General features: G+C 41.9%; 1 protein-coding gene across 1 annotated transcript; it reads right to left on the reverse strand.

Moving 5' to 3' along the window:
• Positions 1–277: 277 nt before the first annotated feature.
• On the reverse strand, positions 278–4,578 carry LOC129324203 (protein eyes shut homolog). Its single transcript, XM_054971289.1, has 2 exons — positions 3,903–4,578; positions 278–567 (listed from the first exon to the last, which is right to left on the reverse strand). The coding sequence occupies exons 1-2, from the start codon at positions 4,576–4,578 to the stop codon at positions 278–280; spliced, it is 966 nt and encodes a 321-aa protein (XP_054827264.1).
• Positions 4,579–12,761: the final 8,183 nt, after the last annotated feature.

The following is a 12,761-nucleotide window of genomic DNA, read 5'->3' on the forward strand; positions in this document are numbered from 1 at the left end:
CCTGTGTGTTTGTGTGTGCGTGTGTATGTGCGCGTGTGTGATTATTTCCCCCCCAGTAATTGGTGTGTATGTGCATAAAGTTCTGTTCTTTAATAAAAGTTATTGATTGATTTGAAGCATCAGACACGCTTGGCTTATTGGGATTGGGGCCCCGTAGAAACAGGTGATTCGATTCCAGTTACCGCCTCTCGTATAGCCATCCTCCTTGCTAGCTAATTCCCCCATAAATCATATTTATGCAAGGAGACCATTTTGGTAACACAGTGGAAGACTTAAACTACAAAGTGTACAATGGTCTGATGTGATTAAGGTGAAGCTTCTGTGACAAAAAGCAGAAGATAAACCACCATGTAAAAGCTTCTCTTATACTGGTGCAGGATGTAACTGTAAAACCTCCATGCAGAGCCACTGCAACCCAGAACATTTTTGTATTACAGTAAATGCATTCCTTACCTGAAAAATCTTTATCACATTGGCATTGGTGAGTATTTGGAGTAACATTGCTGCAGTTGCCATGGTGGCAACTCTGTGGCTGGCATTGTCCAATGATTTCTGAACAGTTTTTGCCTTATAAAATTGAAAGGGACAAAAAATTAATATGGCCTCCCTCCCCAAAAGCTGATCTATATGAAAGAAAATCCATCTATCAGAAGAATACACGTTAGTAAAAGCATTAACTCTAAGTAAGATTAAGAAGCATGTTTTGTCATGGCTCTATGATTGCTTCTTCACAACACCTTGTGGTTAGGATGGATTATGCTATTGTCACAGAGACTACATGCATGATCAGTTTACTTAAAACATATGATCTGTCCTACGTATATTACATAATAAACTGGTGTTATCTACAGCATTAGGGAACCAAATACAACACTCCAGAATTACGAAAATTTAGCCTTACAGGCTAGTAGAATATAAGCAAATAGACTTAAATGGAAGACGGCCCCTTCCTGGCCGATAGTGGAGTAGCTTGGCCGGGGGCCGCATTTGCCACCCCAGAGAAGGAAAGGCTGATTTCGCCTTTCCTGGCCATCCAGGGTTTTGCTGAGGGTAGGCACAGCTTAAGACATATAAGCCTGCTCCGCCCTCAGCAGCAGTTGCAGTGTTCACTTGGCCCACCCACCCTCCCTATTGCAGTGCAGGATTAGCCGGTCGCTGTTTATCAGGGCTAGGAAGGAATTTTTTCTCTTCTCCCAATTGGCATTCAGGGAGTAGGGTTTTTCGCCTACCTTGAACTGCGGGAAGTATTTTGCTAACTGGTTTGGTGGAGCTGTAAATTGTTTAGCCACTGGCAGGTTAGGATAGGAAATGAGTGGGCTGGTGACCCCCTTGGCACATCCTCATTGGTGAGGAATTGGGGTCTGTCAGGAGCAGCTGGTGGGCTGTAGGGTAGCCAGCTGCGAGGGCAGACTGCCACGTAGCTGCCTTGTACAAGTAAGGCCCTCCTGCTGTACGGCGAGGTGCTACAGGTTTGGAGGGGGAACCATTCACCTGGCCACCAGGTACAGCCATGCTTTTGTATGGCTCACCCCTGCGGCAGTGGAGGCTTGCCCAGACAGGTCAAGGTGGTGGTCCGGAGCAACCCCAGGGCTTGACCTGTACCGTTAGTTCGCTAGATCCCTTGCCGTAGTGACAAACTATGTTGTATTCAATAAAGTGGCCCAATTTTGTTCCCAAGCTTTGTGTCTGCCTTTTATTTCAACTGGAAGGGCAATGCCCAGTTACCACATGCAAAGGAAGCATCAATAGTAGAATGCTTTCATTATCATGGCAGCTTATGAGAATCCCACAGATGGCAACAAAATGCCAGAATAGGTGATTCTTGGATCTAGCAAGTTAGTTCTTTTATCTAAATGCATAAAAAGTAATGTTCTAAAATAGGAGGGGGACCTTTCAAACATTTGAACAGACACCTTATATTTATTTTTCCGGCATGCTTTAACAGCTGCCTGGAACCGAAGACAGTCTGAGGATGAATTCTGCTTAAACATGCTGCTTACTGGAAATTACCAATCATAAATTGCTTGCACTTTTACAGCATATGGGACTAAATACCGTATAATTATGCTTGTCATTTGAATTGTTGCTATACTGTTATTCACACTTCAACAATTCTTCCATTTCTTTTTTAATATTTAACACTATGAGAGAAATTTTTCTCTCACTCATGCCATAAATTCCATCCACAATATATCACATAATATTTTAATCGTAATCTTACAGCTTCTTTTTTTTTTACTTTATTGTTTGCATGGCTTTCACTCATAATGTGATTATGCTTATTATCTAGCTTTAATTATACTTACTGAACTCAGTTGGTTCAAACAATACTCAATATAGCTCGTATAAAGTGGGTTTAAAAGATCCAAAGAAGGATTCTTAATGAAGTTGATATGGGCAGGGGAACAAAATATAAGTGCTTGCATGGATGTTTTCCAATCCATTTTAAAAGAAATCCTATGTCACTTTTTCATGGGATGGTTTTGGGTAGGGGTGTGTATAATGGGGGGGAAATGACCTGAATTTACACACAGAACTCATTGGTTTGGCTCCTTAAAGCAGCTTCCAGAACTCTGAACCAAAACTGGGAAACAAAATTAAAATGTGTCCCTCCCACTAATAATTTGTGTGTTTTGGTTCAGTTTGTACCTTCCAGAGGCAGGCAGCAATGCCACTATCATATCCTAAGGGGAGAGAAACCTCACATTATTAATTGTGTAGGCTGGAAGAGGGAGTGAAATTAATACGCATGAATGCATCAAACCCCCTCCCCCATTGCTACCTAGAAAATGGAACTTTCTTCTTCTCTGCCAATCTGATCATTGCGGGGGAAACCCCTTCCCTCAGCTTTGGAAATGTTTGGAAGAGAGACTGCTCTGAAACAACAGCCATCACAGTGAAATGACTGTCCCAGGCAGCATCATTCCAGGCACAGAGGAGTTATTCTGGTTGCAGGGACCATATTCTACTCTTGGCACCCCAGAGCACAATTCTCTAACTCCATTCTACATTTTCATTGCAACTTTTTGGTACTGTAATGTATTTTAGTGGAGCCAATGTGAGTCAGTTGGCATTTGTGGCTCCCATTATATCCAATAGATCTTCAAGCCTCTCTGATAATTTTCAGTGGGCATGTTTTAATGTTTGTTGCCTGAGTAAGAGTGCTTCATGCTTTTGGAGATACTCCTTAACTAATAAACTTATCTTTCATTAAGTTGAGTCTGGAATTCATGTCTTACATGTGGGTACACCCCAGAAACAAATCCTGGGATTGGAAAGCCTGGCATTTGGGAAAGCAAGAGCTTTCAGTCTCACAAACAACAACAAAAAAGCAAGGTGGCCTGCCTGCCTGCCTGAATACTGGAGTGGCTGTGATCAGCGCCTAGAACTGGGAGGTGAGGTGGCAGGTCCCCTATACTACCCCATTACTATTAGTAGCAAACTACAAACAAGTCATGTTTTGTATTCCTAAAATGTTGGAAAATGCTTAGATGTTAGGAGAATACATCATACATCCATCTATTTCTTTATGAGGGAAAATTTGTTTGGCTAAAGCAAAACCACTCCTTTATTATTTTTTACACTTGCATATCTTATATCTATTATTTTTAGGTGGGCAGCTGTGTTGGTCTGCAGTCAAAGAACAAGATCCAGGCTAACTAGATTTCCAAGGTATAAGCTTTTGAGAGTCAAAGCTCCTTTTGTCAGATGAAGGGAGCTTTGACTCTCAAAAGCTCATGCCTTGGAAATCTAATTGGTATTTAAGGTTCTATTGGACCTGGATCTTACTCTCCTAATTTTTAATTCATTACCAGAGCCCACTTTAATATTTAATTCTAGCCTTTCTGTTGTTTACCCCCCAAACAATCACCCTACAAGAACTAAAATACATGTATTCTTACCAGCAAACAATGGAGGGCATATGCACTCATAGGAATCTCCTGTACGATCTCTTTGTTTCCCTCTGCTAACACAGGAAGCATTGTTGTAACATGGCTTACTGAAGCATACATCAGATTCTTGGCAGAATTGTCCTGAGTAGGGCTGGTTACAGATACAATGATATGCTTTATCCCAGATATGACTTAGACATTTTCCATGTCCAGAACAAAAAGGTGCACTTGGGGACTGCTGGCAAAAATGCTGTTTTACTGTTATATTCAGTCTAAGCCCTAAATTGCATAAAGGTGGACCTCTAGCTGGAGCTTCTACAAAGTAACGTGTTCCAGTCTCAAGCCACTTTGGGTCAATTTGATGCATTCCTCTTAACCTGCAACCAAAAATTAGCTCTTTCTGAGGAACATCTTCTTGAGGACACCTCATAAATTCTTCCAAGGAAACATTTGCCAGGTTCATTCCATATGACTGAAAAGATGGCTCAGAAGACAGAAAAAGAGAATCTCCCAGCTGCAGTTGCAGAGGACAAAGCTGAAGATTTGATGGGACTATCATTTCTGTGGTGTTCCTTTTGAGATCTGCATCAATATTCCAGCAGTCTGAGTGGAAATTGGAACAGATGGTTTGGGTCAGGGACCACTTCACTACATGAACTATTGGCTGAGTTTTCCATTCTGACATCGAGTACCTTTTGCAAATTATCTGTCCATCCACAATGCAGCCTTGAAGAAAATGTGCAATCACAAGAATGGCTGTTCTTAGTTTCATTGTTAGGGTAAAGAGTCTGACTTCATCACAACAGTACAGTTACTGAAAATAGGACTGCTTCTTTCGAAGGATGTGGAATGTATATCCTGCTATAGACTTCTGCCTTTTCTGAAGTGTTGTACTATTGCCTATGAAACAGAGAAAAGAAGTATGAACAACTGGATAGCAGATATGTGAAAATAGTTTGCAGGTTACATATTGATGGACATATACTAATTCACACAAATCAGAATCTATCAAAGCATCAATGTTGCTTTTGCCACGTTTCTTTCTATAGTAAACAGGAGAAGCAAGAGAAAGAAAATATCATCTCATTCTCACCAGGAAATCCCTGAAAAAAATCCAGATCAGTTTTAGTGGCATGTTAAAGTAGAAGAGTAACTGCTTTAGATAGGTTGGAATGGAAGGAAGCAAAATAGACAGAAGGTAGGACTCATGGTATATAGCACAGAGTTAAATGAAAGCAGCTGCCTAGTGCCATTACGAGATATGCCACACCCCCCCTTGAATATTATTGCTACAATTAAACGTAGTTCATTAGGATGCTCCCAAATGGTTAAACATCCTTCCTATCTGAAGGTGAGTTCTGCACGGAGAGTAGTCATGTAAGCACACAATGTGCGTGTTTAACACACACAGAGCTGATTCACACAATTAAAACCAATGTGTAGATTAGTACTATGCCATCAGAGTCTGTAGGCATGATAAGGTCCTGATAAGTTTGCACCATTGAACATTTAAAAAAAAATCATACTAACTTAAAGGCATCCCACAACTGCTCGATAACAATATCTCAATGACGGCATGTAGTTAAGACATCACATGAGCAGTTAACCCATGTCCTAATATGTTTCTGGGCTCATGTGGCTGGATTTTTAATCATGTTGGCTCATCAATTAAAATATTTGTTCATTTACCTTTTTATAAAAACCTGTAATTCATGAGAAGTGAGTTCCATACTAAATAATCAAATCTAGTTACAGACTGGCTAGGTTTAATTTCCTTTAAATGAGGAGGAAGTTGGTCTTAGGACTGAGGCTGCACAAATTTCCACTTTTCCTTTTGACCAGCTTTCTTCTACAGCTACATTCAGCCAACATGACTGATTCTTTAAACCCTTCTGCAGCTTTGCTTAGCTGTTGTTTGGCTAGATTTGCTGCTTCTATACATTCCTCTACACTTCTGAATCCTGTATATGTGTGGTAAAATTCTCTAATACCTTTAACTACAAGCTTTTAAATCCAGAACCTATATCTAAACTATCTTTTTCCTGACCAAGTGACTTTTCTGGTTCTGAAAACTGAAAATCAAGCCCATAGCAGAGAAACCACTCTTTCTGTACTATTATCCTCAGCCAGATAAAAAAATTGGAACTATACCTGTTTCATTCATTACAGTCAGTAGTACTCAAAGGGAAGCAGATGGCAAAGTTGATATGTGAGACCCTCACAACTAAGAAAAAAAGTGATATTGCATATAAATAATTTTAACAAAGTACACAGAGCCCTTGCCATTCTTATATATTTTTTTTGCAAGGATACACATTCCGGACAAACTATTTCTCTTAATGTTAAAACAAATGGCTTATATTTAAGAAGCCTGGTGATTTCCCCAAGATCATAGGATTCTTTTGAATCTCTTGTTCCAAATACAAAGAAAGAAACAGAGGGAAACTCATTTTTGATGCTGCTCAGAATGCAGAATTCCCTGTTCACAGGAAGCTAGCATGCCAGGCCGAAGCAACTTTTTTTCTATATGTGCTAGCATTTTTATGCACACTAAGTGTTTTTTTAAAAAATATGGTCCATGTGTGACCATGGAAATAGGGACGAAAACTTTTTTGTACAAGATGGCTTTAACAACTAGAAGTGTAATCTTAAACAAAAATGCACCCTTTTAAGTCCATTGAAATCAATAGGCTTAGAAGGTTGTAACTCTACTTAGGTTGGCACTGTTTGTTATTTCTTTGCCACTACTTCCAGTTTAGCAATCATAGTTGCATTGCTTCTATTGGTTTATATTTTTGATAGATATTGCTTTCAAAAAATATGAACAACAGCTTATACTTTTAATAAATGATAAATAGGACACATACTAGGAATACATGGGACCAGGGCCAGTGCCAGGTTTTCTGGCACCTGAGGCCAGATACCTGCACCCAGGGGCAGCTTTCAGGGGTGTTGCTGCCCCCACGTGTGCATGTGAAAAGCACGCGTGCACACCCAGACTGCATGATGACATCACTGTGCGTGATGTCATCATGCAGAGTGTGCCGCTGTGAGCCGGCCGCCCCATTGGCGAGGCAGGCAGCTGGGATAGCATGCGGGTGGCCTCCTACCCTCCCCCTCAGTTGCCCCACACTGCCCCAGCCACCTGTCATGCCTGGCTGGTCCGCAGCTGTGTGTTGGTGGTGGCGGGAGCAGCGGTAGCATGGGGCAACTGAGTGGGAGGGCTGGGAGGTTGCCTGCTCAGTTGCCCCCACCAGCACACACTCCTGGCCGGGCACCTGTGAGCCAGGTGTGGCAGGCGGCCAAGGTGGCACATGGGAGCAGCTTCCCAGCTCTCCTGTTCAGCCACCAGCGCTGCCACCACCAGCTCTGTGGTGTGCATGCCTGCACCTGGTCAGCACTCAAGGAGGCTGCTGGCACCACCTCAATGGATGCGCCAGCCCTGCATGGGACTATCTCACACAGTCTAGCATAAATGCAGTCAGAAAGAATACAGATCATCTATAGACAACCGTATCCAGTACACATAACCGCTTCCATCACTGTGAATCATCTTTAAGATTGCACTATATCTGAATTAGCAGGAAAATGCAGTGAGCTTACTCTTATACAGGCTCTAGAAAAACCTATTCTCTTGGTTTTTTGGGGAGGGGTACATTTGAGGATGGGAAAAGATTGTTTCTTCCTGTTGACTTCACTCACTTATGCCAACCACTGCTGTGCAGGATTTTTAAGTCAATACATTTAATTTTAAATACACTTGGAACAAATGCATAGGCATGCCATTAAAAGAATGCGGGCATTTAAAAGACATCACAATCATCAGTGCACAAGGACAGCCTGGGAAGAAGGGCCAATTTACATTAATTGCTTCTCACACATTATCCTGGAATAACTGTGTGGGAACCCAGGAGCTTCCTTGTGTGATTCTTATAACCAACTGCTGATTCGACTGCTGTGCTGGCACTGCGGAGATGGTTTCTGAGCAATTTCTATGATAATATATTTCCCTCTGTGGTCTCAATGTTATCACTTGTTTTGCTGATTTCATTATTCCATTCAGAAATACATTATATTATTAAACAATACTTAGCAAGGCACAATAGATTTGCCTGCTGCCGGTGGTGGTAGTTGCAGCAGTGCCTTTGCTTTCAAGCTGCTCATCTAAGGATTCAGAAACAATGCGCTTCATGCAAATATGTTGTGATTTTTGAAGATACTGCACCTTTTACTTTCCTAAGAAAAAGAAGCTGCCTGGGTGTATTTTTCCACACTTATCAGCTACATTGCACAAGCACAAAGAACAGAATTTTCACTTTAAATCTGAATTTGAAGCATTAAACATCAGAGGGCTATATTTCTGTCTCTCAGGACAACAGCTATAACAGGATAATAAACTAACTAAGAGAAGTTCCCAGCAATATTTCATTGATTTTAGAGAAGGAAAAGCTGGTGTGAACAAAAGGTCTCCATGGGTGCAGTGATTTAGCTATGCATATGCTGAATGAAGCACATTTAAGCACAATAGCATACAACATGAACAGACAATGTATATTAAACATCTCCATACTTGCTGTGCTAGATCCAGTGACTATGTGCCTGACATTTTATCACTCCTTGGATTTTTTATAATGTGTAGAAATGTTTGCTATCTAAACTTTCAAAAGCTCCTTTCTTAGATGTTTCATTGTTCTTTGCCTTACACCTCACTTGCACTCAACCCACTCTCAAGCAATTTCATTAGTCTTTAAAAACTGTGGACTTCCTTGAAATTTGTCTGTTTCAAATCAGCACTTGAAACCTACTGCAGTGTGAGTGTGGAAAGTTTAAAAGATATATGTTCTTATTTCCTATTTATTTATATACAAAATATATTGGCCACCAATGCAGCTAGCAATTAAAAGCTGCATTATAAATAACACAATAAAATCTATTAAAACCCAAAATACAACACGCATAACAAACAGCAATTGAAATGTAGGGCAGGAATTAGAGATCACTGAGGGAACAGTTATCCAAACAAAAAAGTTGTCTCCAGCCAGCAAAAGACAGTGATGGAAGTACAGACCAAGTCTGCAGACTGATTGACTCCTAGTCCCTTCTTATTACAGGCATGTAGAGACTTCAGATGGTATAGATAAAATTGGTTTATTCAGAAAACTTCATCTCAGAATGAATAGCTTTTTTTTTTTAAAAAAAAGAACCAGAAATGTATTTTCCATGATATCACAAAATGCAGCTATCCACATTATCATTGCAGTCCTAAGAACTCTTCTCTGGAAGTACGCCCCATTGAATAGACCCAACTAGGATTCTGAATAGTTCTGCTTAGGATTGCACTGCTAGTATTTATTTTGCTTAACTAGTTAATAGAATGGACAAGCAGGTGTCCTGCAAGGACTTGAGGGGCCCATATCATTTTCTTCTCCCTCATAATTTCCTCTTTTCCGTCCATATAGCCTCTCCCCTCTTCTTGCTTCCTTCTTTCCTTCACACCCATGAAACAAACTACCTTTTATTTTATAAACTTATAGTTCACCTCTCTCACTGAGATTCTAGCAGAATTACACAATTCAAGTCAATATGATCAATGACTGGGACATTCCATAAACAATACAAAAGGGTATGTAAAATATAAATTTGCAGCAATTTGAAAACAAGCAGAAATCTGATATAGAGCTGAAACAATGCTGAAATAAAACATAAGCAATTTAAGATGGCATATTAAACAATGCAGAAACTACCCAGTAGGAGCATGCTTGCAGCAACAGACAGCACAAGGAGTATAGCCTACAGTCCTTACCCCTTTACTAAAGCATCTTTGTGAACCATTTCTGTGCAACACAGTCCTATAGAAAAGCTCTCTCCTGAATATTTCAGTTTTGCATGGGTTGCGGAGTGAGAGCTTTCCTGACCTCTTCAGGAAAGGTGGGAGGCACCAGAGAATGTGCTTGGGCAGCTGTTGCCTGTGGGCACACCACGCCACCTGGGGGCATGTTGCACCACCCGGGGGTACCCCAGAGGGGCGTGCTACCCACTGGCCAGGTAAGTGGGGGCAGGGGGAAGGTGGGAGCAGGGGATCCCCCATCCCAGGTGGGGAATGGCACCCCTCATGGGTAGCCAAAGGAGTTACTGTAGAATGGGAGTAATATGTATGCTCCACCTGATAATAATTGAGCAGTGGTGTGCTGCACTATATACGTTATTTGTTTACTTCATTCATATCTCACCTGTCTCCACAATGGGGACCTAAAGCAGCTTACATAATTTTTCTCTTGTCCATTTTATCTGTACAACAGTTTGTGAAGTAGATTAAGCTGACAACATGAACTAAAGTCAATCAGTAAAGTTTCATGGAAGAGTGAGGATTCACGCTGAGTCTCGCAGATATTAATCTGAACCTTTAACCACTACACCTCACTGACTTTCATGGAGTGGCTATTGTTGAACAGCTGGGCCTAGGTCAGTCATGGAAGTTATACAGTACCAAGTCACCCAGCGGTTGCTGCTGGGCCTGGCCCCAATTAATCCTTTCTCAAAGGCCAAAACAGCCCTGAAAAGGGGCCCTGCCTTTTACTGGCAGAAGCTAAGGTTGGGAGAATGGCAATGCTTTGTGGTTGCCTAGCAACATTCAGTGAGGGCATTTATTTCTTTAAGCTTCAGGCACTGCTTTTATTATTTTGAGGGGGGTTAACCCTTTCCCCTTTTTTTTAGATTTCAAATTTTTCTGCAGACTTGGAGCTTTTCTCAGGTTTGTTGAAGTATCTGTCATGTGTTCATGACGCCAATCTCTGGATTTAAGTATCCACATATAGGGCCATGTTTAGAATTAAATATACTGATAACACTTTGTAAAAATCTATAGGTAATACAATATGTAGCAAAAACCGAGGCAACCTTGTAAAAGTTCCAGGCATATGCTTTAATTCAACAGAGCATTGCCACATACGCAAGGATTCCCATCCATGAAGTGTAACTTTCTCACCTCCCCCATACTTCTACAGTCCAAAACACCCAGTACTGTTCCGGGAGGTCCTGTTCCCCACGAGCAGAATTTTGGGATCTTTAGGCGCTGCAGTGGGAAGGAGGAAGCAAGAAACTTGGACTCTGTACATGAAACGTTCCACTGGATCCAAGTCAGTGGTTTCTTCCAAATTCCTAGATTCTAGTTTCCAACCACAGGCCAATATATTACAAAATCTTACAATATATTACAAAATTTGAATCTTCTATAGTATCAGTGAGCAGAAAATATAACTTCCCTTGACTCATATTATACATGGGGTGTCAAGAAAAAGATAAAACAAGAGTGGATCGTAGACCACATTAAGTATTCTACTGCCTTTTCCTGTTGCTTTATTTATTTATTTGAAACATTTGTTAGCTGCCTTTCTACAATGCAGGAACTCAAGGCAGCTTACAATATAAACAACCACAAATAAAAATAAAGTTTTAAAAAAACAGAATTTAGGACTGCCAGTAACATAAAAGCAGAGTAATAAACAAGCAGTCCTAAATTTAAAAAAGTGTCTTCAGCTGCCTCCCGAAGATCAATAGTGACGGGGCCAGACACAGCTCCCTAGGGATGCTGTTCCATAAATTGTGGGATTTCCAATGAAAAGGCCCTCTTTCATATACCCATCAGGTGAGCTTCTTTTATCTGATGGGAGAGTCAGGAAGGATGCCTAGGGTTGCCAGGTCCCTTTACCCTCCTGGTGGGAGGGGGGACTTGGCACTCATCTTTCCTTTTCTCCTTGCACACATGCAAAACACACACGTACTCATGGCCTATACGATGGCATCACTTCCATGTGCTTTCCTGTGGGACGATTTATGCCCCAAATGGCCAGTTTGGAAACCCAAATCGGTCTGCTGCGAAGTGTGTGCCTGGGAGGCCTGTTGTATCACTCTAGGAAAGTACCTGCGAGGCCTGTTCTGCCACCACTACCACACCCGCTAGCCAGGTGAGTGGTGGTAAAGGGCAGAGGTGGGAGCGGGGGATTCCCCCAACCTGACCAGGGGACCTAGGATCCCTAGGAGGGCCTCTCCCTGTGATGATGTGGTGACATTTAGACTAGGCCATTCAAATTATGTGCCTTTAATATGATGAATGCTTTATAAGCTTTCAGCACAATCTACCATGCAAAAATCCTCCAGACAATGCTCAGGCTGTACTTGAGCAGTGTGTAGAAGTTGCTAACCTGAGACTACGTCTTGGGGAGAAAATGGATGAACTTAGTTTCAGGTTACAAGTTGTCGGGGATCAGCCTGTCAGGAGTCAGCCTCCTACACCTGCTGACTTTCCACCAGTCATTGCATCCTCCTTGAAGGACAAGGAACTGGAAGAGCTGGCTGTCGCAGACAGAGACTGCTGGAGAAGCTCCCAGGGGAGAGGGCTCCTTCACGGCTAAGGGAAAAATTTCTTGTCCCCAACCTGTGACCTGTGCTCTGAATGGAACTCTTGGCTCTCAATACCAGCTTAGTCCTTGGATCTGCACCTGTCTGACTTGCTTTGGAACTGCCTTGCTGTGTACCAACTTGGATTGCCTGACTTGTTCTTGAACTGCCTTGCCTGGGTACCGACTTGCTCCTGGAGTGCCTCTGTGAGTACCAACCCGGACTGTGCTACTGACCTACCGCATGCCTTGCCTACTAGTTGCCCTCGCACTTGGCTGCCCGGAATAGTCCCTGAGTATGACATAAGTATTGTAAGGTTTGTGGCCTAGCCCGGGAATGTGTTTGCAGAGCTGAATGGAAACACCTGTGAAGCAGTCTCTAAGTTCCCCAGAGATTCGAATTTGGAAAGACTGCTCTCAGAGAGCCCTGTGCTTAGCTCCACAATTTCACACAGCTGTAACACCAATTAAT

This window comes from Eublepharis macularius, chromosome 1 (assembly GCF_028583425.1).
Source record: "Eublepharis macularius isolate TG4126 chromosome 1, MPM_Emac_v1.0, whole genome shotgun sequence".
Classification (NCBI taxonomy): Eukaryota; Metazoa; Chordata; class Lepidosauria; order Squamata; family Eublepharidae; genus Eublepharis; species Eublepharis macularius.